The 27,822-nt window shown below is 39.9% G+C and overlaps 1 protein-coding gene across 1 annotated transcript in view; it reads right to left on the reverse strand.

Annotated features, from left to right (window-relative positions):
• The window catches only part of GLRA3 (glycine receptor alpha 3), a 189,581-nt gene that overhangs the window by 11,526 nt on the left and 150,233 nt on the right, over positions 1 to 27,822 (reverse strand). Inside the window, exons 8-9 of the mRNA XM_082403611.1 lie at positions 16,360 to 16,503; positions 14,012 to 14,056 (exon numbers count right to left, since the gene is read on the reverse strand). Of these exons, the coding sequence (XP_082259737.1) occupies positions 14,012 to 14,056; positions 16,360 to 16,503 (189 nt within the window). The remainder of the gene's footprint in view (positions 1 to 14,011; positions 14,057 to 16,359; positions 16,504 to 27,822) is intronic.

Below are 27,822 nucleotides of genomic sequence, written 5' to 3' on the forward strand. Positions count from 1 at the left end.
TATAGATACAATAAAAAGAAAAGAAAAAAATTCTCCTTGTGATGAGAACGCTTAGGATCTACTCTCTTCACAGCTTTCCACTATATCATGCATGATACATCTTACAGCAGTGCTAACTCAAGTCATCATGTTGTACATTATGTCCCTAGAACTTATTTATTTAAAACTGGAAGTTTGTACATTTTAACCACCTTCCTCCACTGTCCATCTGTTCTGGAGAATTGAATATTTTCAGACCTTTAGAGAGCCTCCCACATACACACTTGTCTCAAAACAGAGATTTGAGGTTTAAGATCTGACATATGTAGTGAACAACTCTATTCTCTCAGCTGGATCTTTCCAGTGAACTGTAAAGGGGTAAAGGGGTAACACCAGGCCTGGCTGTTGAGAGCTGCAGAGAAAGACCTAGTTTTTCCAGGATGACTTCCTTGAAAACAGGGATGTGGAGCTTTCTCCATTTACTGTGGCACCTGCCCTGGGGGAGCTGCTCAGTGGCCTGAAGGCTGGAGGGGCCGGGGGAAGAAGCTCTTGAGCCGCTGTCGGACCTCCCCATGAAATGAAGATGCTGTCTCTGGCATGTCACCTGCCTCGTGTGCTCCTAGAGGACCAAGTAAACGCAATATTAGGTTAAAGCCCATTGTGTCTGGAGGGTCTGATTGACAGTTTGAACCTAAAACCTCAGTGGTGGTGACGGAAGGAGAACTGGCTTTCAGATCCTTTCAGACTCAATGCAGCCAAAGGTTCTGGGAGGGAGTTCTGATGAGAACGTGACCCTGACCCTCCCTGGGTTGGAGGTAGCAAAAGCTCCACAGAAAATACTGGGGATAAATCATACTGTTGGGCTACGGATGACACACACATATGCCCTGTTGAACTGGCAGATGGATGGTGAGTGAGATAAAACCGAAGGGAAACAGGGTCATAAAACTGAGGAGAAAGTGGCTTTGTCTCCTATTAACCGATTATCTATGTGCAGCTAAAACCACTTGGGGGAAAGAGAAACCAGAGCAAGCACATCAAGCAGATTTGCAGCCTGTGCTCACGATGAAAGCACAAGCCCAGTGGGGACTTGGAGGGACACCGCATTTTGTCTTGATGTCACTCCTCTGCCACCCCAGGCAAATGACACTGGAAACAAGCGACTACAACGCAGCCCTGTCCAGTGGAAATATAATGGGAACCACCAGCGAAAGCTATGTGTGTAATTTTAAATCTAAGCTTTACATTAGCTACATTTAAGTTAAAAGAAATAGGCAAAATTAATTTTAACAGTATATTTTCCTTAACTCACTACGTCCTAAATATTATTCAAATGTTGACTCAAGTAGAAATTAAAGGAGAAATTTTGTGTTCTTTATTGCATACTAAGTCCTTGAAATCAGTGTGCATTTTACATTTATAACACCCCTCAATTCAGACTCCCTATTTCTAGGGCTCAACAGCCTCATGGGGCTAGTAGATACCACATGGGACAAAGTAAATAGGAGTTGGGCCACTTTGCTGAGAAGGACCAGCAGATATCTGGGCGGTTCACACTTCCCAGGATCTTTAGGTTAATTGACATAAGAGCTGATAATTTTTCTGCATGCTGCAGCTGAAAAACAACGTTTGATGTGAATGCGAACTCCTAACTTGCTGCAATGTTGCCGTTCGGGAATTGCTGGCAGGCGTAAATTCAAGGACCCTTTTGGAGTGGGTGAAGCCTGGGGTGATGTGAATCTATGCTGAGAAGGAAAGCGGCCTGTTTTCTTTCTGCTGTGTACTGGAACAGCCCTGAAGAAGACGCAGCTCTCTTAAGGGATGTAGCAAACCTGGGCTGGCCATACAGTAATTAAAAAAATAATAATAATAATAATGCAAAAAGAAAAAAAAATGAGCCTCCCCAAACCACATGCTCTGACCTAAACTCTGGTAGACACAGTGATTCGGGGAGTCCCCCAGGCCTGGGTTCCCAGGTGGCTCTCTTTTGGGGAAGGCAGGAGAGTATATACAATTCATGGACACGTTTACTCTTGCAGCTGACGTGCTGGGTTTCACTGAAGGAAAAAAAAAATCTGGGCCATTCAGAAGAAAGAACTTGGCCAGAGAAGACTCTATCAGCTCTCTTTAGGTGGCTTTCAAGACACAGAGTGAAAAGAGCGAAAATTGACAGGATTCCTGTGAAAGATTTCCTGGCACGTTGTCACCAGCCGGGGGGAAGGAAATCCGTTCTAGTTCCGGCAGCTGCTTCCTTTAGGGAACCCTGTTAAATCTGGCACTTTCATCTCGGAAGTTAATCCAGTGGTGCCAATGGGAATGCAAACAAAAGGCGCTGACGCGGTGGCTGAATTGACTGCATCTGCGAAGACACAAAGAAGCCTGCCCCCGAAGGCCACGGTCTCCTTGTCCAGTTCTGAGTGGGGTCCCAGGCTGTGTGCCATGGTTAATGGAGAATGGCCAGGGGTGGTGAACACAGCTCTTTGGGACTGTGGAAGCCAGTGCACCATGAGCACTAAGACTGCTGGGAAGCGAGAAGGCGAAGTTAAGAGCAATGTTAAGAAGCTGGTGGAGCACAGAAGAAGGCCGAGTGATGCTGTGTTCATAGTGAAAACTGCAGATAGGAAAATAAGGGACTAAGACGTATCCAGTAGGTGGTATCACCTTTGGCTAAATGTATAACTGGGAAGGATGTGACCGTGGATGAAGGGCCTTGCCATTTCTGGCGTGAGCCTAATCTTGGGCCGCTGTTCCTTAGCCCAGTTGTAACTGGATGTACTAAAACGGGAGCCCTTAGAATTGCCTAAACCTTCCGCTGTAGTAGCTATTAAACAGCACAAGATTCCAGGAGGTAAAGAAAACTCAGCTCTGATTAAGGACGCGATGGCAGCAGGGGTGCTAGCCCCTCGTTAATTTTCTCCAGAATAGTCCTGATTGAACTATGATAAAAATAAGCGGGGGTTTTCCCTGGTGGCGCAGTGGTTGAGAATCTGCCTGCCAATGCAGGGGACACGGGTTCGAGCCCTGGTCTGGGAAGATCCCACATGCCGCGGAGCAACTAGGCCCGTGAGCCACAACTACTGAGCCTGCGCGTCTGGAGCCTGTGCTCCGCAACAAGAGAGGCCGCGATGGTGAGAGGCCCGCGCACCGCGATGAAGAGTGGCCCCCGCTCGCCGCAACTGGAGAAAGCCCTCGCACGGAAACGAAGACCCAACACAGCCAAATATAAATAAATAAATTAATTAAAAAAAAAAAAAAATAAGCGGGTCCTGCAGGCTGACTGCTGACTACGCGGGGTCACTAAGGAAGTCTCGACAACTGCCTCCACGAGGCGGACGTGCTAAAACCTCTTTAGGAGTTTCAGGACAGAGGAGGCTGGTATGCTTTGGTCCACTTGGCTACATCTTTCCTCTCAATCCCAATCTAAGAAAACGTCAAACACAGTGAGTCTTCATGTGGGGTAGACCCAACTGTCACCTTACTCTTTGTCCCTTAGGGAAACCTGACTTCTCCAACATGTGTCGCAACCTGGTTGGAAACAGTTTGGTCCAGATCACTGTCAGACTAAGTTGGTTCATGATGAATGAGAACTTTCCTCTTGGAGGAGAAAATCAGGCAAGGTATGGAAAGTGGAGTAGCACACGTGACTAGGTAAAGCTTAAGATTCAGACTAGACGCAGCCAGGAGTCAGAGCCCAGTGCCATCAGTGAAGTTTTTGGAAATATCCTGGATAAACCACTAGAGGCAATTCACAAACAATAAAGGACACACTGCTATCTCTCCTGGATCCCACTAAGAGGAAAACAGCTTGTAGCACTATTTGAAATCTGGCAGATACGTTTTGCGTTTCTGTTGGTCATGGTGTACAGAGTGACAGAAAGACAGGATGAATTTCTTTTTTTTAAGATTTTTTTTTTTTGATGTGGACCATTTTTAAAGTTTTATTGAATTTGTTACAATATTGCTTCTGTTTTATGTTTTGGTTTTTTTGGTCGCGAGGCATGTGGGATCTTAGCTCCCTGACCGGGGATTGAACCCACACCCCCTGCATTGGAAGGCAAAGTCTTAACCACTGGACCACCAGGGAAGTCCCAAGACAGACTGAATTCGAAAGGGGAACAAGGGCCAACTGTAAGACATCTGAGGCAGGCAATAACCCAAGCTGCCTCTCTGAGGCCTTAAAAGTCATCAACTGTAGAGGTACCTGCTACTAAAACATGCAGACTGGAGTTTCTGGGAAAAGCTCAATAATAGCACCCTAAGGTGGCTGCTAGGATTCTATACCAGAAAACTCTCTAATGCCATGAGCAGATTAATCTATTTGAATGACAGCGACTGGCATTCTCTTGGGCTCTGGTAGAGACAGTCCCTAGACTAAAGGAATCTGAAGAGTATCAGACTCTATTTAGGTCTAAGAATATCTACCATGTCATGCGTGATGTCAGAAAGGCATCTCCATTCAGGCTCCCTGATAAAAATGAAAATGGCATATTCAGGAACAAGCTAAGAGGAGTAACTTGGGTGAAGCACATCATATGAAAATTCAGCCTTTCGACAACGGACCCCTGATGGGAGCTACCCAGAGCGGTAGGAACCTCATGCTTCTCTTCCCACTGAGGAAAAGCAGGTCCCTTGGTTCACCAATGGAAACTCTCAGTGGATGGTCAGGACTCACAGTGTACCTGCAGTGGAATGAGTAGGTAAGTCTACACAATGGGCTGATGTGAGAAGCAGTGAATGTGGCAGTATCACAAGAACTGGTTCTTGATCTCAAAGCTATAGCTTTATATAGCTTTATATCTGGGTATTCAGAGACTCCTGGGTCCTGGCCAGTGGGCTTGCGTTATGGTCAGGCAAATGAGCCCTTATATGGGCAGTTAAGAACATCCCAAGGGGGCTTCCCTGGCGGTGCAGTGGTTAAGAATCCGCCTGCCAATGCAAGGGACATGGGTTTGAGCCCTGGCCCGGGAAGATCCCACATGCTGTGGAGCAAATATGCCCATGCGCCACAACTACTAAGCCTGCGCTCTAGAGCCCGCAAACACAACTACTGAGCCCACGTGCCACAACTACTGAAACCTGTGTGCCTAGAGCCCATGCTCCGTAACAAGAGAAGCCACCGCAATAAGAAGCCCGTGCACCGCAACGAAGAGTAGCCCCGGTCGCCACAACTAGAGAAAGCCCATACACAGCAACAAGACCCAACACAGCCAAAAATAAATACATAAATAAATTTTATATTAAAAAAAAACAATTTCCTCTTTAAAAAAAAAACAAAAAAACAATTTCCTCTTGAAAAAAAGGAACATTCCAAGGTGGGAGATGCAATTCCTTATAGAAATCCCAGGTAGAATTAATTAGGTCATGTAGTCCCCATCTAATTGCCGGCTCAGAAGGGGACTACAGCGCCAAGGCACATGTCTTGGATTGGTCTTTGACGTAGTCATGGTGGTGTCCAGGCCATGCAGCAATGGACAGAACATGTCCCTCTGTTGCCCAATGAAGCCACTGATGTGGTCAGAGCTTGTCTGGAATATTAACAAGATAAAGAATTGCTTGAAAATTGCCTTTGGGTTGAATCTCCCGAGGACAAGAGCTAACACACAGCTGGCAGACAGAATGCTTAGGGTCTTTGCCCAAGCCTCTTGGAGGATTCAATGGATTTTAGCAGAAATAGATGGTCCATATTGGGCTTGTTTACAGTGTAACAGAAGCCATAGCTAAAAATGCTATTAATGGCTTGGAACAGGCACTTTTATATCAGTCTGGGTCCCTGGAATAGATCCCTTTGGAGAAAGGAACACATTTACAAATGGCTAGTGTATAAAATGGCCAAAAAGCACAACATGGTAAGGGCATCTCACATCCCATCAGCTCACAGAGCTGTGGTTTAAACAGAAATTGGAATGAGCAATGAAAACGTTATTACTAAAGACAGGATGGCCAGGACATGAAGGGCTGGTTGGTTCACTGGATGAGTGCACAGACCACATGGGTATGAGTGACAGTAAGGGGGAACACCTTTACAGAGGTTTCTGGTTTCTGGTAGTGGAGGTGTCGGGGGTGGAGAGCCAGGCTGTGACTTAACTCTGTCCCACCTCACAGGTTCTTCCTTTGTATTACCTGATAGCATGGTTTTGGGTCCACGACTGCATTTGCATTGTCTAGCTGAAAGGATCATTGCTACTTATGATACTGTATCTGTTTCTTTAGACTAGGAAGCCATTCATGCCCTCTGTAGGTGAGGGAACTAAAAGTCCTGTGTGTTTGAGAAGTTATAAGGCCTCGCACTCAGATGAAGATGCTTTATCTGCTCTCTCCTGCTTTTTATCCTACTGTAAAGCTGAGCAAATGACATATGAGATTAAAGTTTATTTCTGTCGTGCCAGTAAGTTGGCCTCCTCAAACCTGTAATCAGAGCTATGGAGTTATACTGACAAAGCCACTTTACTCTGGATATGTGTTTAAATAGAAAATGACACCTTTGAACAATTTAAACTTCATCATCTTCATACAGCATTCGTCCATCATAAAAGCTGGCAACAACGTGTAAAATGACCACATTCTATGCACATGCAATAATGACAGTCCAGACGAGGACAATATTTCTCACACTGTGGTCCACGCAGCAGCTGTCTCGGAATCGCTGGGAGGGACTGCTGAGATCCAGTTTTCTGGATCTCAGTTGCAGAGATTTGTACTCATTAACATTTAGGTTGTCCCAGTAATCCGCATTTCCAAGCTCTCTAGGTGATCATAACGCACAATTTGTAGAAACAAAAATTTCCAAGAGGCACAATGCAGCTATCCTAGTTAGCCTGAATTCATGGTGATGTAACATTTTTTGAACACCTCTAACACTTTCTAATTTAAATTTTAAGTGGTAGTTTATGAAAATATACTCTGTAGTGACTTTTGTGTTAGTATTGAGGTATTATTTTATTTTTTAATAATTCCTGTTTTTAAGTAAGGCTGTTTCTAGGAGAGGCTATCTGTAAGGCTATTTATATGACCTGTATCTTCATTCATTTTTTTTTTTTTTTTTATTTAAAATTATTTATTTATTTATTTATGGCTGTGTCGGGTCCCCGTTCCTGTGCGAGGGCCTTCTCCAGCTGCGGCGAGCGGGGGCCACTCCTCATCGCGGTGCGCGGGCCTCCCTCTCACTGTCGCGGCCTCTCTTGTTGCGGAGCACAGGCTCCAGACGCGCAGGCTCAGTAATTGTGGCTCACGGGCCCAGTCGCTCCGCGGCATGTGGGATCCTCCCAGACCAGGGCCCGAACCCGTGTCCCCTGCATTGGCAGGCAGACTCCCAACCACTGCGCCACCAGGGAAGCCCCATTCATTTTTAAATTTATGACAGACCTAAGAATATTTTAGGAATAGACTTTGGACAATTACATTATATAATGTGATTTGGTGCAGTATTGTTTTTTCAAAAGCATCTGGAATATGATTTCACTAACAAATCTATCGCCAGTGGCTTTCCTGTTAATTTTGGAGGTGAAATAATAGAAACTTTAATTTTTAGTAAAAATATTTCCCTTATTAAAATGTCTCATTCAAATATTTATTTCCTGGTAAAGGTAATAGAGGGCTTCCCTGGTGGCGCAGTGGTTGAGAATCTGCCTGCCAATGCAGGGGACACGGGTTCGAGCCCTGGTCTGGGAGGATCCCACATGCCGCAAAGCAACTAGGCCCGTGAGCCACAATTACTGAGCCTGCGCGTCTGGAGCCTGTGCTCCGCAACAAGCGAGGCCGCGACAGTGAGAGGCCCGCGCACCGCGATGAAGAGTGGCCCCCGCTCGCCGCAACTAGAGAAAGCCCTCGCGCAGAAACGAAGACCCAACACAGCCAAAAATAAATAAATTAAATAAATAAATAAATAAGGTAATAGAAAGCAAGATGTTGAAGGACTCTTTTTCTAAAAAATGAAAATAAATTGGGTATCTGCATTATTTTTAAAAAATGTCTGTGCTATAGGAAATAGTTTTCAACTATTTTATATAGTCACACAAATATATTCGATGGTCCAAATTTAAAATCTGACTCAAGATTGACATTCAAAATGCAAATGTTTTTATCGTAGTTAAGCAACTCCATGGTTTCATCATTTATTGCCAGGCGTCTGGATAGTTCCAGTTATTTAATTCTCAGATTCTTGGTTTCTTATTCTAGGAAAAGATGATTATAGCACTACATAGCAGATTTTTTTAGGGTGAGAAAAATACATACAACCCCCAATAATTGTTGCTATCGTATTATCAATATTTTGTTTGTTATAATTGTATTATTATAGACATCACATAATACACAATGTGAAAGAAAAATACAGCTTAAACCATTTTACCGTTAGATATTGTACATCTACAGAAACTAAGCGAGCACTAAAGTTCTGTGTAAAATAGGCCTACCAGTTGATGACTCCCCAGATGGCCTCACACTTGTAGACTTTTCACTAAAGATTAACTGACAGCATAAAAGTAGGAGGATCACTTGGCTGCCTCACTGTCTTACTGTTGTGATGGATGGGCTTTGCTCTACAACTGCTGGGATTCTTGCAAATCTAATTCCCGCAATCAAGGAGGCTTTAGTGTTGCTAGTATGTTCCATGAAACAGCACAAATATTTGGGGTGCGCCCATGAGATGAGGCACGTGGAGTCATCTTATTTCTTCAGCAACAGGATCTCAGCTCTACTGGACCAGACTCCAGTCGCTACCCCGGAGAGAGGATGCGAGAAGCAAGGATCCCTGAACTCCAAAACGATCTTATGATTTTTTTTAAATGACTGGACTTTGGGGATCTTTTTGAAGGGCTACACTTAAAATAATAATTTTAAGCATGAATGAAGTTTTTCTATTAGCTCATCATTAATAATAGATTGCTATAGTAGAAGGTGCATTAAATTATTTTATGACTCAACTAATTTCTCTGTTTTGTAAAACTCAGTCATAAAATTATCCCGCGTTTATATATGTTCAGAGGTGCAGTGATATTCTTTATTCCAATTAACACTCAAATATTTTTTTGAGATAATTCAATTTTCTGGTGAGGTCTTTAGCTTGGGTTTCTAATGGACTAAAGGCCACAAAAGCAAGGTTTAGACAAACATCTAAAACTTTTGACTCAGACACTATATGTTAGCCAGTGTTCAACATTCATAAAATTAAGCCGCTTTACAACTCAAAATATAGACAATAATAAAGATTAAATAGAATGAATTAAAAATGAACCAAAGGGGCTTCCCTGATGGCGCAGTGGTTGAGAGTCTGCCTGCCAATGCAGGGGACACGGGTTTGAGCCCTGGTCTGGGAAGATCCCACATGCCGCGGAGCAACCAGGCCCGTGAGCCACAATTACTGAGTCTGCGCTTCTGGAGCCTGTGCTCCGCAACAAGAGGGGCCACAATGATGAGAGGCCCGCACACCGCGATGAAGAGTGGCCCCTGCTTGCCACAACTAGAGAAAGCCCTAGCACAGAAACGAAGACCCAACACAGCCATAAATAAATAAATTAATTAATTTAAAAAATTATTTTAAAAAAAAAGTTAAAAAAAAAAATGAACCAAAGAACGCGGCTGGTTAAAAGAGTAAAATTGAAGAAATAGCTTCATTTACCCACAAGTCAATCCTCTTATGCTTCAAGCAAGTTAGAAGGGTAGGCAATAAAAAATGTAAAAAGCCATTTTGCCAGTGTATAATTCTTTCTACAGGAGGACCTGTTTTCACTAAATATGGAAGTGAGAAAAATGTTTCAGTAATTAAGCAACAATACCATATTGTGAAACATTCTAAGTGCTTTTTCACTTTATCTAGAGAATTATGCCAAAGACTAACTCATGTAACATGCATATTATAACTAGAATTATTACAGAAAGAAAGCCCAAGGGTAAATATAGTCATTCAGTTGAATTGCTTCATCTTTATCATCAAACATAATAAACTAACATATATATGAAATAAGAATTAATTTCCTATCCTCTTAGTCTTCAGAAATAACAATAACAAAAAATATTATTTGTTTGCAGGCTTGGTGAAAGCATGAAGATTGCTAGTGAGCGGTGACAAATCATTAATTATATAAAACAGCGTGAGTGATGATTAATTATGTGAATTGCTGTGAGATACAACAACACTAAATATGTTACTTTCATCCTAATGCTTTTTCCCTACTGGATACCTTTGAGATGTTCTTTATACAATCAAGATGCTAAGTAAATTATCCCAAAGGTTTTTTTGTTTAAATAATTTTCTGTAACTTTTCATTGTCAAGTAGGAAAATGACAAAGGAAGGAAAAGTGAATTGCTGTTAATTCCCATTTATATGATTTCAAAGTGTGTAGATTTTGAAAAAATTACTAATAAACAAAACAATGGCTTGGTTTTGTTGAGAAAAAATCAACATCACTTAGAAAATTCTAAGGTAAGACGAAGTATGTGAATGAATTAAAAGTTATTTTTCTGAAATAAGTATCAGCCTAAAATAAAACCCTCAGTTTAGACAACTATATACATTTCTATATCACTTAAAAATGGAAGGCTTAAAAAAATATAACAATATATGAGGTTAAAAATACTTTAGACTTGCAAGTCTATTGTCAATATAAAATTCCTTGAAATCCCAGGGGAACCTTGCATTTCTTATAGATGACATGAATTAATTATGAATTAGCCAAGTTTATGCTTGGCATATTGAATTTAGATTCAGAATGGTTTGGAGATTATTGAATGGTAAAATGTAAGCTTAAAAAGATGAATATTTTAGATGAAATATTATGAAAATGTAATACATATATTTTGGGGAATTGCTGAGAAGTCAATGAAATATTTTTTTTAAATCTGTACATCTATTTCTATTTAATGTGCTAGATTCTTTCATTGCCAACTCATAATTATGGGGCAAAATAAGACACTATAATACAGTGGACAGCATATATAAAAAGCAGTGTATCTTTTTTAGTTAACTTTGCGATGGAAGTCACTAAAGTGTCACTAAATTAAGTAGAGTTTATATTACTTTATTGAATATTATTTTCCTAAAGAGATATTTCAGAGGGGATATAGTTCTAAGAAATAGTTGTGTTTAACATAAACTCAAAATATTTGTTGGCAGGAAATAATTAAATTCTTACAATTTTTGTCTTACTTGAGAAAATGAAATTTCTAACCCCTGTGTATCAGAGTCACTCATATAGCATTTACTTTGAAATTATTGAGAACCTGCTTTTTTCTCAGGTATGTATCAAAGAAACTTGTAGGAAGTACTTACCTACTGAAAGACTATCTTCTACTCTAGAATATAGCATAAACTGACCTCAAATGGAAACTTTATTGAATAATTTAGTGTATCTGGGTACCATGTTGCTTCCAAGCATGGAGTCTCATCCCTTCAACCAAAATAGTACACGTATCTATTTGCATTTGTCCTAAGACTGTAGAGCTGACAAAAGGTACAAGGCAGAAAAATCAATTATTTGTTATTCTTAAACGTTACCTTGAGTTATTTTTGAAGCAAGATAGGATATAAATACATACATAAATGGAAGTTTTTGTACAGATAGTCAAAATGCAGTCAATTACTTAAAAAAGATAACTATCACGCCTAACAAAATACAAACTTGGTAATTATTTTTTGAATCTAGAACTAGTGGTCCATTCTTATTTCATTTGTGTATGCAAATAATAATTAATATACAGTAATAAGTAGGAAGATAGAGGTACTAGAATACTGTGTGTATGTGTTTTCACTCAGCAAACCATTGCAGTATTCCACTGCAATGCAGAAGCTGCATGAAATGCATTAAAACAATCCCATATCATCCATATTGCTCAACAAATAACATATGTTCGGAAATATTTTGAAGACTTTATAACCCTCCAGGACTCAAGTAATGATATCATACACGGGAAGAGCAACTTCTAACCAAAATACTTTCGTATCATGCATACACCCAGGCACACACAGCCCCGGGGATAAGCGTTTATGACAAGGTGCAGCAGTGGGTGATTAGCACGCAGCAGGCTACGACAGTGTGGGGTGGGGAAATTTGGATACAAGAGTGAATGTGCATCCTTTCACAGCATATAAAAGGTTCCCTGGTACTTTCATAGAGGAAAAAGTAAGGTGTAAAAGATTGTATGCAATGCCTAAGCCAATGCTGAACCAACTTAAAACTTTCCTTGGAATACCATGTACATCAGTGTACGGCCCTCTGTTGTGATCAAACTTTCTCTAAGGGGGTGATTTTATTTATTGTCCCTTTTCCCAAACTAAAGTACTAAGAAGAACTCATGCAAGCCAGTACTCGTGAAAAGAAAGGGCGTGGCGTCCACCTTGAGCCTCCTTTTCATTATATTGATTTAAAGATTTTGATTGCTCAGACTGTTTCTAAGCAAAGTGCGTAGTTTAAAAAAAAAAACAAAATGAGGAATTCATTCAGCCCAGAGGGCTATTAGGTTGAGAAAAATCGTTTTCAAAGAGTGAAAATGATCAACCCCAAATTTGCATGATGATTAGAATATTATAAAACTAAATGGCATGCACGGATTTCTAATCAATGTATTTACATTTATTGTATTTTAGAGTGTGTTTGCATTTTCTTAAATGATATGGTAAAAAACCATTCTGTTTCTTTTTTAAAAAATAAGTATTTATTGACTGTTAGTGAAGGAAATCTGATTTTTTTCATCAGAGTTCTCTTTGCATTCTTTTGTAAGGCAATATTTAATTGAATACATGTATTTTATACTAATGCTACTATATGTATGAACTGTTTAGTTACCGAAAATTTAAATATATACCTTTCCCAAAGAGGCTACTATGGGCTATTATGCAAATTCAAGGCAATTACTTTTTTAAAAATTACCGTTAGGATAATCAAGTAAAAGTAATTGGATCATGTGAATTTTTTTCCACCAGGGATGAAAATTGAAGAAGTAGCTAGCTATGTTGGGAACAACTATGCAATTTTAGTAGAAAAGAAAAATAGTTCAGTGATTATTTAACTAAGGTGTGTAGTAGAATCTTCTGGGGAGGTTTTTTTGGTTTTTTTTTTGTTTTTTTGTTTTTTTGATATGGACCTTTTTTTTTTTGAAAGTCTTTATTGAATTTGTTACAATATTGCTTCTGTCTTATGTTTTGTTTTTTTGGCCATGAGGCACGTGGGATCTTAGGTCCCCGACCAGGGATCAAACCCGCACCCCCTGCATTGGAAGGCGCAGTCTTAACCACTGGACGGACCTCCAGGGAAGTCCCTGGGGAGGTATTTTAAAATACACCATATCCCAGAAATTTTAGTTTAGTAGACTGGACTGTTTGTGTATGATTTCCCAAGCTAAATTCTTGGCTTTTGGTATGTTTAAAATTTAATCACTGAGTGCTATATTATGGATCTCCAAGTCAAGCTACTGATATGCTCTACTGTAGATTACATTTCTAAATATTTAGCCATTATAATTGGACATATGTCCCCGTGACCTCTTTTTAATCGAACATTTCCAAGGATGCTATCAAAACCAAAATCATTCATTTACTCTAAAGAATCTCAACATGCTTTAACATTAAGAAAGGATGTTAAGATACACAGGTTGGACAAAGCATTTTATTTTTGCCTTATTTTTAGGTCTCTATTTTCTGGCAAGAGGGGCTGTTTTCAGAACTTATTTATATAAATAAATTTCCCATTTATTTTGAAACTAATTTTGTCAAGGCATATGATTATTTCTTCTATGGAGACTATTATAAGATACATGTGATATTTCTGTTTAATATATATTTTAAAATCATTTTGACCAAACAGTTTGGTTAATAGGGTGAAAGACAATATTTCAATATCTTTTGATTGAGTGAGGGAAGACAAAGGGAATTGTTAGAAAAAGAGAGTATCCTTAGCTGAAGAGGGTTGGTGGTTGTTCAGCTTTAAGTATGCAAGGGGGTGTGTTTCCCCACCAAACACTGCCTGAGTGCACAGTGTACTGTCTGCATTTTTACCGATGACCACATTCCTCTACTTAGAGTTAAGAAAGTGAATTTACCGTGTCTGAGAAACGGTAAAACTTCTCCAATGCAAAAGCTTCTGTCTGTGGGAAGGTAAAGTGGACCAAAAGGGATTGAGAAACCAGAGATAGATGATTAAAGTCATAGATGATTAAATATAATTGCACAATTGGTTTTAATTGCATAGATCATCTTAACATATATATAGGTATCAATTAATAGATTTTCACATATGCAAGGTATCCACCCCCCAAAGTATGAAGTGAACTTAAGAAAAAAAAAACACTGGATTTTTTTTTTTCCTGCACTAAATCTTAATTACAATATTTGCTCCCTGAATATTTCAAATAGTGATTAGAAAATAATCAGGTGTAACTATTTTTGCATTTTGATACTTTTCTAGAGTGCCAATCACTAGAGACATTAATCTTGCTGTCTTTCTGTGAGCCAAAGAATAAGGGGTGTCAAATATTTTTATCCCAATACACTTACAGGTGGTAAAATTGGATAAAGAGCTGCTTTGGTAAGGATTTTTTTTTTTTTAAGGAGAAATCAGAATTGAGTATCTAAACTTGTAGCCTGTTATGTTATCCATTAGCTACTCTGACTGCTGGATGCGTGGTGGGTGCAGAAAATGTCTGAGCTCTCAGACCTCCCTTTGGACACCACACGTGAACGACTTCCCATTTCTGGTGTTTGCAGCACGTGGCCGATACATCCTACATGTAGGAAGGAGAAAAAAGGTAGAGAAATGAAAAATAAATGTAAAAAAAGTGAACCAAAATTAGAGGGGGAAATAAGTGTTGCTTTACTTCTGATTCATGTTAGAAGGAAAAAATAGCCTTAATCAGTCATTAATGGGAAGAAAAGACAACAGCTTCACCCTGTGATACAGAATGCTTTGTCCTGTTACAGTGCTTCAGCCTGTGCCAGGTATCATATGAGAGAGAGGAGCAAATAGGCAGTAAGGGAGGGAGAAAGAAGGAGGGAAGAGAGAGAGGGAGGGTTGGGCAGAGTGAGAAAAGTATAAGGAAACCAGCAGACTGGGAGAGGTGGGGGGCAGGAGGTAAAGAAAAGTTAATCTCTCCATGAAAATATATGTTAATGTATAAATGATGTGCTTTAATATTTATAAAAATTTGATCAAATGCAAGCCCTGGCATTGTTCTTCTGTCCACCGTGTTACCCAGAGTATTGCAATGCTGAAATTCCTTCCATGCTACAGTGAATTGGGGTATTTACTGGAGCAGGTGATGATTCTGGGGAGTCAATTAGACATGATTGGATAAGTTACCGCCTTAGAATATGTTTAATACTGAGTAGGCTTAGCACTGGGAGATCATGGCTTAGTGCTTCTTAAAAAAATTTATAAAATACATAAATCACAGCCAGTCATTCAGAAACCATAAGAAATTCCTTAAAAAATTAAATCCTTAAAAATGCACACTACATATAAACCGGACTATTCATTTTAAGAGTTGAGAATGTTTTGACTTAAATATTTCAGTATTTTGGATTCTGGCCACAATTTCTTCTGTAATATACAACTTTGATATTTCTCTATTGATTAAGAGACCATTTGCTTTCAAAATGTCAGCTGGCACATTCACATTAAAAGTAAACTCAAAGATATGCTGGTTGATAGAGACTCTCCCTCACAGAAAAGGAAAGGGGTTAATTGAAATTATGTAAATATAAAGAGATGACATTATAAGTCTTAATAGAGGGGAACAACGCCATCCTGTACTTACAAATCCATTTAGGAGATTACTTCTATAATTTCATGTGGTCTCCCAATGATGCTCTAAATAAAATTTCTTCTGGGTTTGACTTATCAAGTGATAGCAAGGCAAAAATACACCTTATTGTGTTTCGAATGGGGATTCAGAAGAAATGTCTTAGAAACATAAAAGTATACATAAAAAGGAGACAACAGAGTTTTACATCAACATAATAGTATTAATAAATAGGTGATATCTGATGGAAACAATTAAAGGAATTAGTTCAAAAAAAGGTACAACTTTAATAGCTATATTTGTTGACTTATGTCAAGTAAAACCATCAGAAACACTGCAACCTTGCAAATAAGAAATGATAGGTTTTGTTAGTGGAAGCAAAAAATGGTGTCGTTCCAGGACATACATTAGAAAGAAGTTGATAAAACTCTCATGTCACCAGATCTGCTGTGTAAAGTATAGTTCGATGTTACCATTTTCTCCCTGAGGCTATTTTTGACAATGTAAATTTCAGCTGGACAAAACCAAAGGGATATCATTTCATTTAGTTCCTGTCCCCATTTCCTCTCTGTACCTCCCTATTAAATATGCCAAATTCACTTTCCAGGGAGAATTGTATCCCAGAGAACTTAATGCATTTAATCGCCTACCCTATTCTTTCTCTTTCGTCGAAATCTCAGAAGTTCTTTATGTTGTCTCGATACAAAATTTACAGCTGCATATTCCAGTAGTGCTGAAAACACGAAAAGGAGACACACTGCCATCCAAATGTCAATAGCTTTGACATACGAAACCTAGCCGGGAAAGAAACAGCGAGAAAACTGACTTGTTACTTCCATTGAGCACAAGAATGGCCATCTGAATTATACCATTTATATACCAGCTTGGAAGAAAAAAGCAATGAAGTAACATTTCTTTTTTTTTACTTAAAACATTTTTTTTACTTAAAAATTTTTCAGAAATTAATTCTGCAAGTTTTATGTTTTAGTCATACATTAAAATGTGTATTTTTTCCTAATAAGTTTTTTCAAATGAAGCGCTAGACCAAATGTATGATGAAAGAAAATAAGATGAAATGTAATTTTACCTTCAGGGCAGAATAGTATCATGCTTGGTAAGTGTGCAGTAACATTGAAATATACCTTTAGGGTAGCAGAATGCTTGAAAAAGTATGAAGTAATATTGAAACACAGATAATGCTGTTGAACTTGTAGCTCCTTATTTTCTTCATTAAAAAAGTTTTTTATTTTGAAATAATTTTAACCCTACAGACACTTTGCAAGAACAGTAAAAAGAACTCCCAAGTTCTGCAGTTGTTAACATTAAGTTACATTTCTCTCCCTCCCTCCCTCCTTCCCTCCCTCTCTTTCTCTCATCTCCATCTTTATATGCTTTTCTGCCTGAATTATTTGAATGTAATATGCAGACATGATGCCCTGAACCTTATGTGTTTTTTCTAAAAAAAAAAGGACACTCTCCTACATACACCCAGTTAACCCTTCAGGTCTCAAGCTAAACTTCGCCCAAATCCGGTTCAGAATCCCAGGAAACCTGTGCTTACCTGAACACATTGCATTGTAATTGCTTGTTTCTTGTTCTCTTTCTGTTTAGAGTGTGAAGTCTCTGAGGACAGATGGCATCTGTTTTGTTCTCCACCACAGTGTTGTTTGACCCATGTGTGCATATTTGCTGAGTGAATGGGCAGATAAATGAAGGTGTAAAATGTCAAAACACGGGGAAAAGTGAGCCATAGATGATGGAAATTTACTTTCTGGAGTGACACTCTGGTAATACCTTGGAACGAATTGATTTTCTATTCAAAAGAGGTGTCAACTTACACCACGTCCAATGGTGTCAACTTACATGTGAAATATGCCAACAAAGGGATCCTCTGTATCTCCTCCTGCATCTTTTTTTTCTAACATCTTTATTGGAGTATAATTGCTTTACATTGTTGTGTTAGTTGCTGCTATATAACAAAGTGAATCAGCTATACATGTACATATATCCCCATATCCCCTCCCTCTTGCGTCTCCCTCCCACCCTCCCTATCCCACCCCTCTAGGTGGTCACAAAGCATGAGCTGATCTCCCTGTGCTATGCGGGTGCTTCCCACTAGCTATCTATTTTACATTTGGTAGTGTATATATGTCCATGCCATTCTCTCACTTCGTTCCAGCTTACCCTTACCCCTCCCCATGTCAAGTCGATTCTCTACGTCTGCGTCTTTATTCCTGTCCTGCCCCTAGGTTCTTCAGAACCACTTTTTTTTTTTCAGATTCCATATATATGTGTTAGCCTACAGTATTTGTTTTTCTCTTTCTGACTTACTTCACTCTGTACGACAGACTCTAGGTCCCTCCACCTCACTACAAATAACTCAATTTCATTTCTTTTTATGACTGAGTAATATTCCATTGTATATACGGGCCACATCTTCTTTATCCATTCATCTGTCGATGGACACTTAGGATGCTTCCATGTCCTGGCTATTGTAAATAGAGCTGCAATGAACATTGTGGTACATGACTCTTTTTCAATTATGGTTTTCTCAGGGTATATGCCCAGAAGTGGGATTTCTGGGTCATATGGTAGGTCTATTTTTACTTTTTTTAGGAACCTCCATACTGTTCCCCATAGTGGCTATATCAATTTACATTCCCACCAACAGGGCGAGAGGGTTCCCTTTTCTCCACACCCTCTCCAGCATTTATTGTTTGTGGATTTTTTAATGATGTCCATTCTCACCTGTGTGAGGTGTTACCTCATTGTAGTTTTGATTTGCATTTCTCTAATGATTAGTGATGTTGAGCATCCTTTCATGTGTTTGTTGGCAATCTGTATATCTTCTTTGGAGAAATGTCTATTTAGGTCTTCTGCCCAGTTTTGGATTGGGTTGTTTGTTTTTTTGATATTGAGCTACATGAGCTGCATGTAAATTTTGGAGATTAATCCTTTGTCAGTTGCTTCGTTAGCAAATATTTTCTCCCATTCTGAGAGTTGTCTTTTCATCTTGTTTATGGTTTCCTTTGCTGTGCAAAAGCTTTTAAGTTTCATTAGGTCCCATTTGTTTATTTTTGTGTTTATTTCCACTTCTTTAGGAGGTGGGTCAAAAAGGATCTTGCTGTGATTTATGTCATAGAGTGTTCTGCCTATATTTTGCTCTAAGAGTTTTATAGTGTCTGGCCTGACATTTAGGTCTTTAATCCATTTTGAGTTTACTTTTGTCTATGGTGTTGGCAGTGTTCTAATTTCATTCTTTTACATGTAGCTGTCCAGTTTTCCCAGCACCACTTATTGAAGAGGCTGTCTTTTCTCCATTGTATACTCCTGCCTCCTTTATCAAAGATATGGTGACCACATGTGCGTGGGTTTATCTCTGGGCTTTCTAACCTGTTCCATTGATCTGTATTTCTGTTTTTGTGCCAGTACCATACTGTCTTGACTACTCATAGCTTTGTACTATAGTCTGAAGTCAGGGAGCCTGATTCCTCCAGCTCCGTTTTTCTTTCTCAAGATTGCTTTGCCTTTTCGGGATCTTTCGTATTTCCATACAAATTGTGAAATTTTTTGTTCTAGTTCTGTGAAAAATGCCATTGGTAGTTTGAGAGGAATTGTATTGAATCTGTAGATTGCTAGAGAAGTATAGTCATTTTCACAATGTTGATTCTTCCAATCCAAGAACATGGTATATCTCTCCATCTGTTTGTATCATCTTTAATTTCTTTAATCAGTGTCTTACAGTTTTCTGCATACAGGTCTTTTGTCTCCTTAGGTAGGTTTATTCCTAGGCATTTTATTCTTTTTGTTGCAATGGTAAATGGGAGTGTTTCCTTAATTTCTCTTTCAGATTTTTCATAGGAATGCAAGAGATTTCTGTGCATTAATTTTGTATCCTGCTACTTTACCAATTTCATTGATTAGCTCTAGTATTTTTCTGGTAGCATCTTTAGGCTTCCTTATGTATAGTATCATTTCATCTGCACAGAGTGCCAGTTTTCCTTCTTCTTTTCTGATTTGGATTCCATTTATTTCTTTTTCTTCTCTGATGATGTGGCTAAAACTTCCAAAACTATGTTGAATAACAGTGGTGAGAGTGGGCAACTTTGTCTTGTTCCTGATTTTAGTGGAAATGGTTTCAGTTTTTCACCATTGAGAATGATGTTGGCTGTGGGTTTGTCATATATGGCCTCTATTATGTTGAGGTAAGTTCCCTCTATGCCTACTTTCTGCAGAGTTTTTATCATAAATGGGTGTTGAATTTTGTTGAAAGCTTTTTCTGCATCTATTGAGATGATCATATGGTTTTTCTCCTTCAATTTGTTAATATGGTGTATCATATTGATTGATTTGCATATATTGAAGAATCCTTGCATCCCTGGGATAAACCCCACTTGATCATGGTGCATGATCCTTTTAATGTGCTGCTGGATTCTGTTTGCTAGTATTTTGTTGAGGATTTTTGCATCTATGTTCATCAGTGATACTGGCCTGTAGTTTTCTTTTTTTGTAACATCTTTGTCTGGTTCTGGAATTAGGGTAATGGTGGCCTCATAGAATGAATTTGGGAGTGTTCCTCCCTCTGCTATATTTTGGAAGAGTTTGAGAAGGATAGGTGTTTGCTCTTCTCTAAATGTTTGATGGAATTAGCCTGTGAAGCCATCCGGTCCTGGGCTTTTGTTTCTAGGAAGATTTTTAATCACAGTCTCAATTTCAGTGCTTGGGATTGGTCTGTTTATATTTTCTATTTCTTCCTGGTTCAGTCTAGGAAGGTTGCGCTTTTCTAAGAAATTGTCCATTTCTTCCAGGTTGTCCATTTTATTGGCATATAGTTGCTTGTAGTAATCTCTCATGATTCTTTTTATTTCTGCAGTGTCAGTTGTTACTTCTTCTTTTTCATTTCTAATTCTGTTGATTTGAGTCTTCTCCCTTTTTTTCTTGATGAGTCTGGCTAAGGGTTTACCAATTTTGTTTATCTTCTTAAAGAACCAGCTTTTAGTTTTATTGATCTTTGCTATTGTTTTCTTCATTTCTTTTTCATTTATTTCTGATCTGATCTTTGTGATTTCTTTCCTTCTGCTAACTTTGGGGTTTTTTTTGTTCTTCTTTCTCTAATTGCTTTAGGTATAAGGTTAGGTTGTTTATTTGAGATTTTTCTTGTTACTTGAGGTAGGATTGTATTGCTATAAACTTCCCTCTTAGAACTGCTTTTGCTGCATCCCATAGGTTTTGGGCCATCGTGTTTTCACTGTCATTTGTTTCTAGGTATTTTTTTATTTCCTCCTTGATTTCTTCAGTGATCTCTTGGTTATTAAGTAGTGTTGTTTAGCCTCCGTGTGCTTGTATTTATTACAGTTTTTTCCTGTAATTGATATCTAGTCTCATAGTGTTGTGGTTGAAAAAGATACTTGATACGAGTTCAATTTTCTTAAATTTACCAAGGCTTGATTTGTGACCCGAGATATGGTCTATCCCAGAGAATGTTCCATGAGCACTTGAGAAGAAAGTGTATTCTGCTGTTTATGGATGGAATGTCCTATAAATATCAATTATCCATCTGGTTTAATGTATCATTTAAAGCTTGTGTTTCCTTAATTATTTTCATTTTGGTTGATCTGTCCACTGGTGAAGGTAGGGTGTTAAAATCCCCTACTATGATTGTGTTACTGTCGATTTCTCCTTTTATGGCTGTTAGCATTTGCCTTATGTATTGAGGTGCTCCTATGTTGGGGGTATAAATATTTACAATTGTTATATCTTCTTCTTGGATTGATCCCTTGATCATTATGTAGTGTCCTTCCTTGTCTCTTGTAATAGTCTTTATTTTAAAGTCTATTTAGTCTGATATGAGAATTGCTACTCCAGCTTTATTTGATTTCCATTTGCATGGACTATCTTTTTCCATCCCCTCACTTTCAGTCTGTATGTGTCCCTGGGTCTGATGTTGGTCTCTTGTAGACAGCATATATATGGGTCTTGTTTTTGTGTCCATTCAGCAAGCCTGTGTCTTTTGGTTGTAGCATTTAATCCATTCAAGTTTAAGGTAATTATCAGTATGTATGTTCCTATGACCATTTTCTTAATTGTTTTGGGTTTCTTTTGTAGGTCCGTTTCTTCTCTTGTGTTTCCCACTTAGGGAAGTTCCTTTAGCATTTGTTGTAGAGCTGGTTTGGTGGTGCTGAATTCTCTTAGCTTTTGCTTGTCTGTAAAGGTTTTAATTTCTCTGTCGAATCTGAATGAGATCCTTGCTGAGTAGAGTAATCTTGGTTGTAAGTTTTTCCGTTTCATCACTTTAAATATGTCCTGCCACTCCCTTCTGGCTTGCAGAGTTTCTGCTGAAAGGTCAACTGTTAACCTTATGGGGATTATCTTGTATGTTATTTGTTGCTTTTCCCTTGCTGCTTTTAACATTTTTTTTGTACTTAATTTTTGACAGTTTGATTAATATGTGTCTTGGTGTGTTTCTCCTTGGATTTATGCTGTATGGGACTCTTTGTGCTTCCTGGACTTGATTGACTATATCCTTTCCCATATTAGGGAAGTTTTCAACTATAATCTCTTCAAATATTTTCTCAGTCCCTTTCTGTTCCTCTTCTTCCTCTTGGACCCCTATAATTCGAATGTTGGTGCATTTAATGTTGTCCCAGAGGTCTCTGAGAGTGTCCTCAATTCTTTTCATTCTTTTTTCTTTATTCTGCTCTGAAGTAGTTAGTTCCACTATTTTATCTTCCAAGTCACTTATCCGTTCTTCTGCCTCAGTTATTCTGCTATTGATTGCTCTAGAGAATTTTTAATTTCATTTATTGTGTTGTTCATCATTGTTTGTTTGCTCTTTAGTTCTTCTAGGTCCTTGTTACACATTTCTTGTATTTTCTCCATTCTATTTCCAAGATTTTGGATATCTTACTATCATTACTCTAAATTCGTTTTCAGGTAGACTGCCTATTTCCTCTTCATTTGTTTGGTCTGGTGGGTTTTTACCTTGCTCCTTCATCTGCTCCATATTTCTCTGACTTCTAATTTTCCCTACCTTACTGTGTTTGGGGTCTCCTTTCCGCAGGCTGCAGGTTCGTAGTTCCCGTTGTTTTTGGTGTCTGCCCCCAGTAGGTAAGGTTGGTTCAGTGGGTTGTGTAGGCTTCCTGGTAGAGGGGACTGGTGCCTGTGTTCTGGTGGATGAGGCTGGATCTTGTCTTTCTGGTGAGCAGGACCGCATCTGGTGGTGTGTTTGGGGTGTCTGTTAACTTAGTATGATTTTAGGCAGCCTCTCTGCTAATGGGTGGGGTTGTGTTCCTGTCTTGCATGGGGTGTCCAGCACTGGAGTTTGCTGGTTGTTGAGTGGAGCTGGGTCTTAGCATTCAGACGGAGATCTCTGGGAGAGCTCTCGCTGATTCATAATACATGGGGCCAGGAGGTCTCTGGTGGACCAATGTCCTGAACTCAGCTCTCCCACCGCAGAGGCTCAGGCCTGACACCCGGCCGGATCATCAAGACCTTGTCAGCCACATGGCTGGCATGCCTTCAGAGCTGGAGAAGCTGGCCTGCAGTGGCTGTCCTTCTGCGCTGCACATTAGAATCACCTGCTTCTTCCTTGTTTTGCCCCAAAGGCAGTGTTCCACAGAGAAAAAGATTAGCCTTGAAAATAGTCACAGCTCTGCGATGGCTTCTTTTTTTCCCCTTTGTGCTTAGTCAGGTTTCACTTGCTCACAGGGGGCCACGTGCAGAGGCCTTGCACCCGGCTCTCCTGACCGGAGTTACTAGTGCGGAACGGCTGCTGCCAACACCTCAGCTCAGGCAGGCCGTGTCAGTCCTCCTGCATCTTAAGTGTGACTTCTACTGATCAGAATGACCTCCACTGCGCAAAGAGATGTACGCCTTCAATTTATTCTAGTGCTGTGCTGAGGGTCCAGCTGTTTGTAAAGTGTAGATTTAAATCTCATGAGTTCTGCAATTATGTCAGAAATTTCTGGCTGCCCTCAAATACATACAGTCCTGGAAGATATAATACAGCTTTCAAAGGCACAGTCTCAAGCTACACCCTTCCTGGAAGAATATAACTCACAGAGTGTGTGTGCATTTTTTAACAACCTGGATCTATAATAATATGACCAAAGAGATTAAATCAGATATTTAACTTCCAAATGAACCCGATGACTGTTTTCCATGACAACAGACCTATGCAAACATCACCTGTGCAGCCAGCGCTCTGCTCCTTGTGAGCCGTACCTGAGCGTTGAGCCTGAAAAGTCTATTTTCCTCATCCTCTCCTGACTCCCATCACCAACTTCAACTCTCTTTCTCCTCCAGCCTCGCTGCCCCTCCACGGACAGCAAGCACAGGCCCTGGGAAGTTTGGAACTCTAGCTCTAGTAACTTCAAAATAAAGCAGCAGTTCCTACGCCAACACGTTCATGACATATTCACAACACAGGACTCCCTCCCTCTGTGACTCAGAATATCACCTTCTTTCCACCCGCTGTCACCTCTGTCCTTTGCGGCAGTCTCACTCTAATCCAGCCCATCCCTCTGGACCACCTTGCTGAAGTCCCATCGTCCCCCGTGCTGTTGGAACCCTGACTCTATTTTAAGCAACCATCTCTCCTCAGTGTGACTCCTTGGACATATGAGTATGAGAAAATGAAACCTGAATATTTGCTAATTAGATGCACCGGGCAGGAAGACTGTTGTCTTGGAGACCAATCCAAAGCCACATGTGGAAGACCACCTCCTTCTCAAAGCACGCTCTTCCCGTGGCTCCTTGACCCACATTCTCCGGGTTTCTTCCCTCCACCCCACCCAACTTCGCTCCGCGGGCCTTTCCTCCCCTTCCTGAGATCCTCAGAGACACGGCCTGTGCCCCTTCTATTCTCACACTGACACGTCTCACTTCTAGCCCTTATCTGTTTCCATGGATTCAGTTCCTCCTCTGTGCTCAGGGCCTGCAAATCTCCATTTCCTGACTGAACCCCTCTCGAACCACGTTCTTACCTGACAGTACCTTTTGGATGGCGCACGCACCTCAGACTTAATCTGACTAAAAAAGAAGCTATGAATCTCTACCAGACTCAGCCAAATGAACAGCAAGCACACACAACGGCCCCAGACTCAGCCAAATGAACAGCAAACACACACAACGGCCTCTTCCTCCTGGTGAAAGGGCAGTATTCTGTTCGTGGTTGTTCACCTCCAAATCTAGGATTCTCTCATATCAAAGACCCAAGCCTGGGAATCCTACCTTTTTGCTATTTCTCAAATGTATCATTTTCTGTCCTCTCCTACTGCCATAGCATTGATCTCCACCACAATAATCTGTTTCGCAGTTTCTCCTAGTGCTGAAGTTACAGAGATGAGGAATACGGACAAGATACATCTTTAATGGAACCTACATTCAAGTGGGGGTAAAAAAACAGTAAAAAATAATCACATAAATAAAGATAATTTAAGAGAATTGCAAGAATGAAACTACGATAGGGTAATGGGAAGAGAAGGACAGTGTGAGGGGGGCTGTGTTAGTTGGGGATGATCTGCAAAGGCCTCTCTGCAGATCTGACAGTTACCCTCTCAGGCCACTTTCTTACTGGCTCACTGTGCTCTACTTTCCTTCCTTCAGTTCTTGGCACCTGAAAGTGATTGACAAGCTGCATCCTGACTCAGCAGCTTTGAACTCCTTATTAACTTCTGTCTGGAACATTCCTTCCTTTGTGTAACTGCTGGTTAATCCTTCAGGTCTCAGTTTAAAAACGACATTCTCAGGGAAACCTTCTCCAAATGCCCGGAACCGTACAGCCCTTCCTGCCTTCCTACCTCTGCTTCCCTCCTAGAACCCTTGTCTCAGGTCACTCATCACAGTTGTGACGATGTTTATCCGTGGGTAGTTCTTATAAGGTGACTGCTGGATAGCATCATTTAAATGTCCCCCCTTCAGCTAATGACTCTGTTCCACAATCCCTAAGAGCTATTTTCCAAAACCTTTGGTTAGGAGGATGCAAAAATGAGTATGTCCTTGAGGATTTCAAGGTGAAAGATCTATATTGATATTTTAGCAAACTATGTGTTGATAGCAAACAACAAATAATTCATCTTATTATTGACCTGGCCCCACTGTACCAACATTATCCATTTATGTATCTTTCTCCTTTTAGGCTAATATATATTGTGAGCTAAGACAAGGGCCAGATCTTATTTGCCTTTGTATTTCTAGGACACAACACAGTGCTCGTTATACTCTGGGCTCTCAGATAATGTTCAACTGATTGAACCATGTGAAGTGACTTGCCATCATTGGCCATTTATTATTACAGAAATAATTATAATAACTAACATGCCAAGAATGTTCTTAGTAGTGTCCATAAAACTACTGAGTGTTCTTAGTAGTAACACTTTTAATCCCCACAATGGTTGAGGAAACTATTCCCATTTCAAAGATGAGGAGACTGAGACATGTAAAATAACTTGTCACATAGCTACTGCTATAGACTGAATGTGTCCCTTCAAAGTCCCAGTGTTGAAATATAACCCCCAAAGTGATGGTATTAGGAGGTTGGAGCTTTGAGGAGTGATTAGGTCATGAGGGTGGGGCCCTCATGAATGGGATCAGGACCCTTATAAAAAGGACCTCAGAGAGCTCCCTTGCCCCTTCCACCATGAAAGAACACAGCTAGTAGATCACCAGCTATGAACCAGGAAGCAGGCCGTCACCAGACACTGAATCTGCCAGTACCTTGATCTTGAACTTCCCAGCCTCCAGAACTGTGAGAAATAATTTTCTGTTGTCTATAAACCAGTCCATCTACGGTATTCTGTTATAGCAGCCTGAAGAGACTAAGGCAGCTACCAAGTTGCAAAGCTAGGATTTGAAGACAGCTAATCTGGCTAAAGAGCCGTAAACTCAACTACTATTGTATCAATGTATCACCTGGTTATTAGGCTGCTTCTATTGAAGCTACCACCGTAAGTTAACAGCTGTAAACACACTAAGTAGAAATAACTCTCTGTATCTTAATATTCTAGCCTTTTCAACTTTTATCTGAGAGTTAAGAGTGAAGTCAGTACATAAAATACATACTGTAAGGTCCTGTATGTTTGCTGGTTCTGATCCTAAAATCTAGCAATCAGCTTCCTAAAAGACAATGTAGAAAAGGAATTATGAGCACTGTAATTACCGCATAAAAACAAAATAGTTGCTCTGCAGAAGCAAAACTAGATCAGGGAAACATTTTATCCTCGGAAATACAATGAAAGTCTCCCCAGCAACATTCTCACATTAATTATAATGAAGTGTTTTTATGAGCCGGGAGACCATTGACTACTTGCCATGTGATAATCTGGGACCAGATTAGCTTGATAAATTACCATTTGAATGTGCAGAGCTGGTTTACTGCAAGGTTTTATCTTTTTCATTCTAAAAAATAAGTTTTAGGGACTCCCCTGGTGGTGCAGTGGTTAAGAATCCGCCTGCCAATGCAGGGGACACGGGTTCCAGCCCTGGTCTGGGAAGATCCCACATGCCGCGGAGCAACTAAGCCCGTACACCACAACTACTGAGCCTGCGCTCTAGAGCCCACGAGCCACAACTACTGAAGCCCGCGTGCCTAGAGCCCGTGCTCCGCAACGAGAAGCCACCGCAATGAGAAGTTCACGCACCGCAATGAAGAGTAGCCCCCGCTCGCCGCAACTAGAGAAAGCCCGCGCGCAGCAACAAAGACCCAACGCAGCCAAAAATAAATAATTTTTTTTTAAATTAAGTTTTATAATGTAGGGAAAGGAATATAAGCATCATAGGTTCTGTAGACTTCTTTCCAGAAGAAAGATTTTTTTTTTCCAGAAAAATCTGCATTTATTCAACTTTGCAATGTTATCATTAGAAAACAGAGAAAGCCTGCTTCTGGTGTCCTGAATATGTGTATATTGGATTTTATCATGGTTAATTATCCTGGTTATAAAGATTGGAATCCAGTGCCCTTGGCCCTGGGAAGCAGTTGTGTTCAGGGAACTTGCCTAAGCATGAATTTGTTTACAAGGAAGTGGGCATAAGGAGGATGCAAGCTGCGATTTGATAACAGTAACAAACAGTCCCCAGATCTCACTGGCTCGAAACAGCAAAGGTCACTCCATGTC

The sequence above is a fragment of the Balaenoptera borealis genome (assembly GCF_965194805.1).
Source record: "Balaenoptera borealis genome assembly, chromosome: 8".
In the NCBI taxonomy this organism is placed as follows: domain Eukaryota; kingdom Metazoa; phylum Chordata; class Mammalia; order Artiodactyla; family Balaenopteridae; genus Balaenoptera; species Balaenoptera borealis.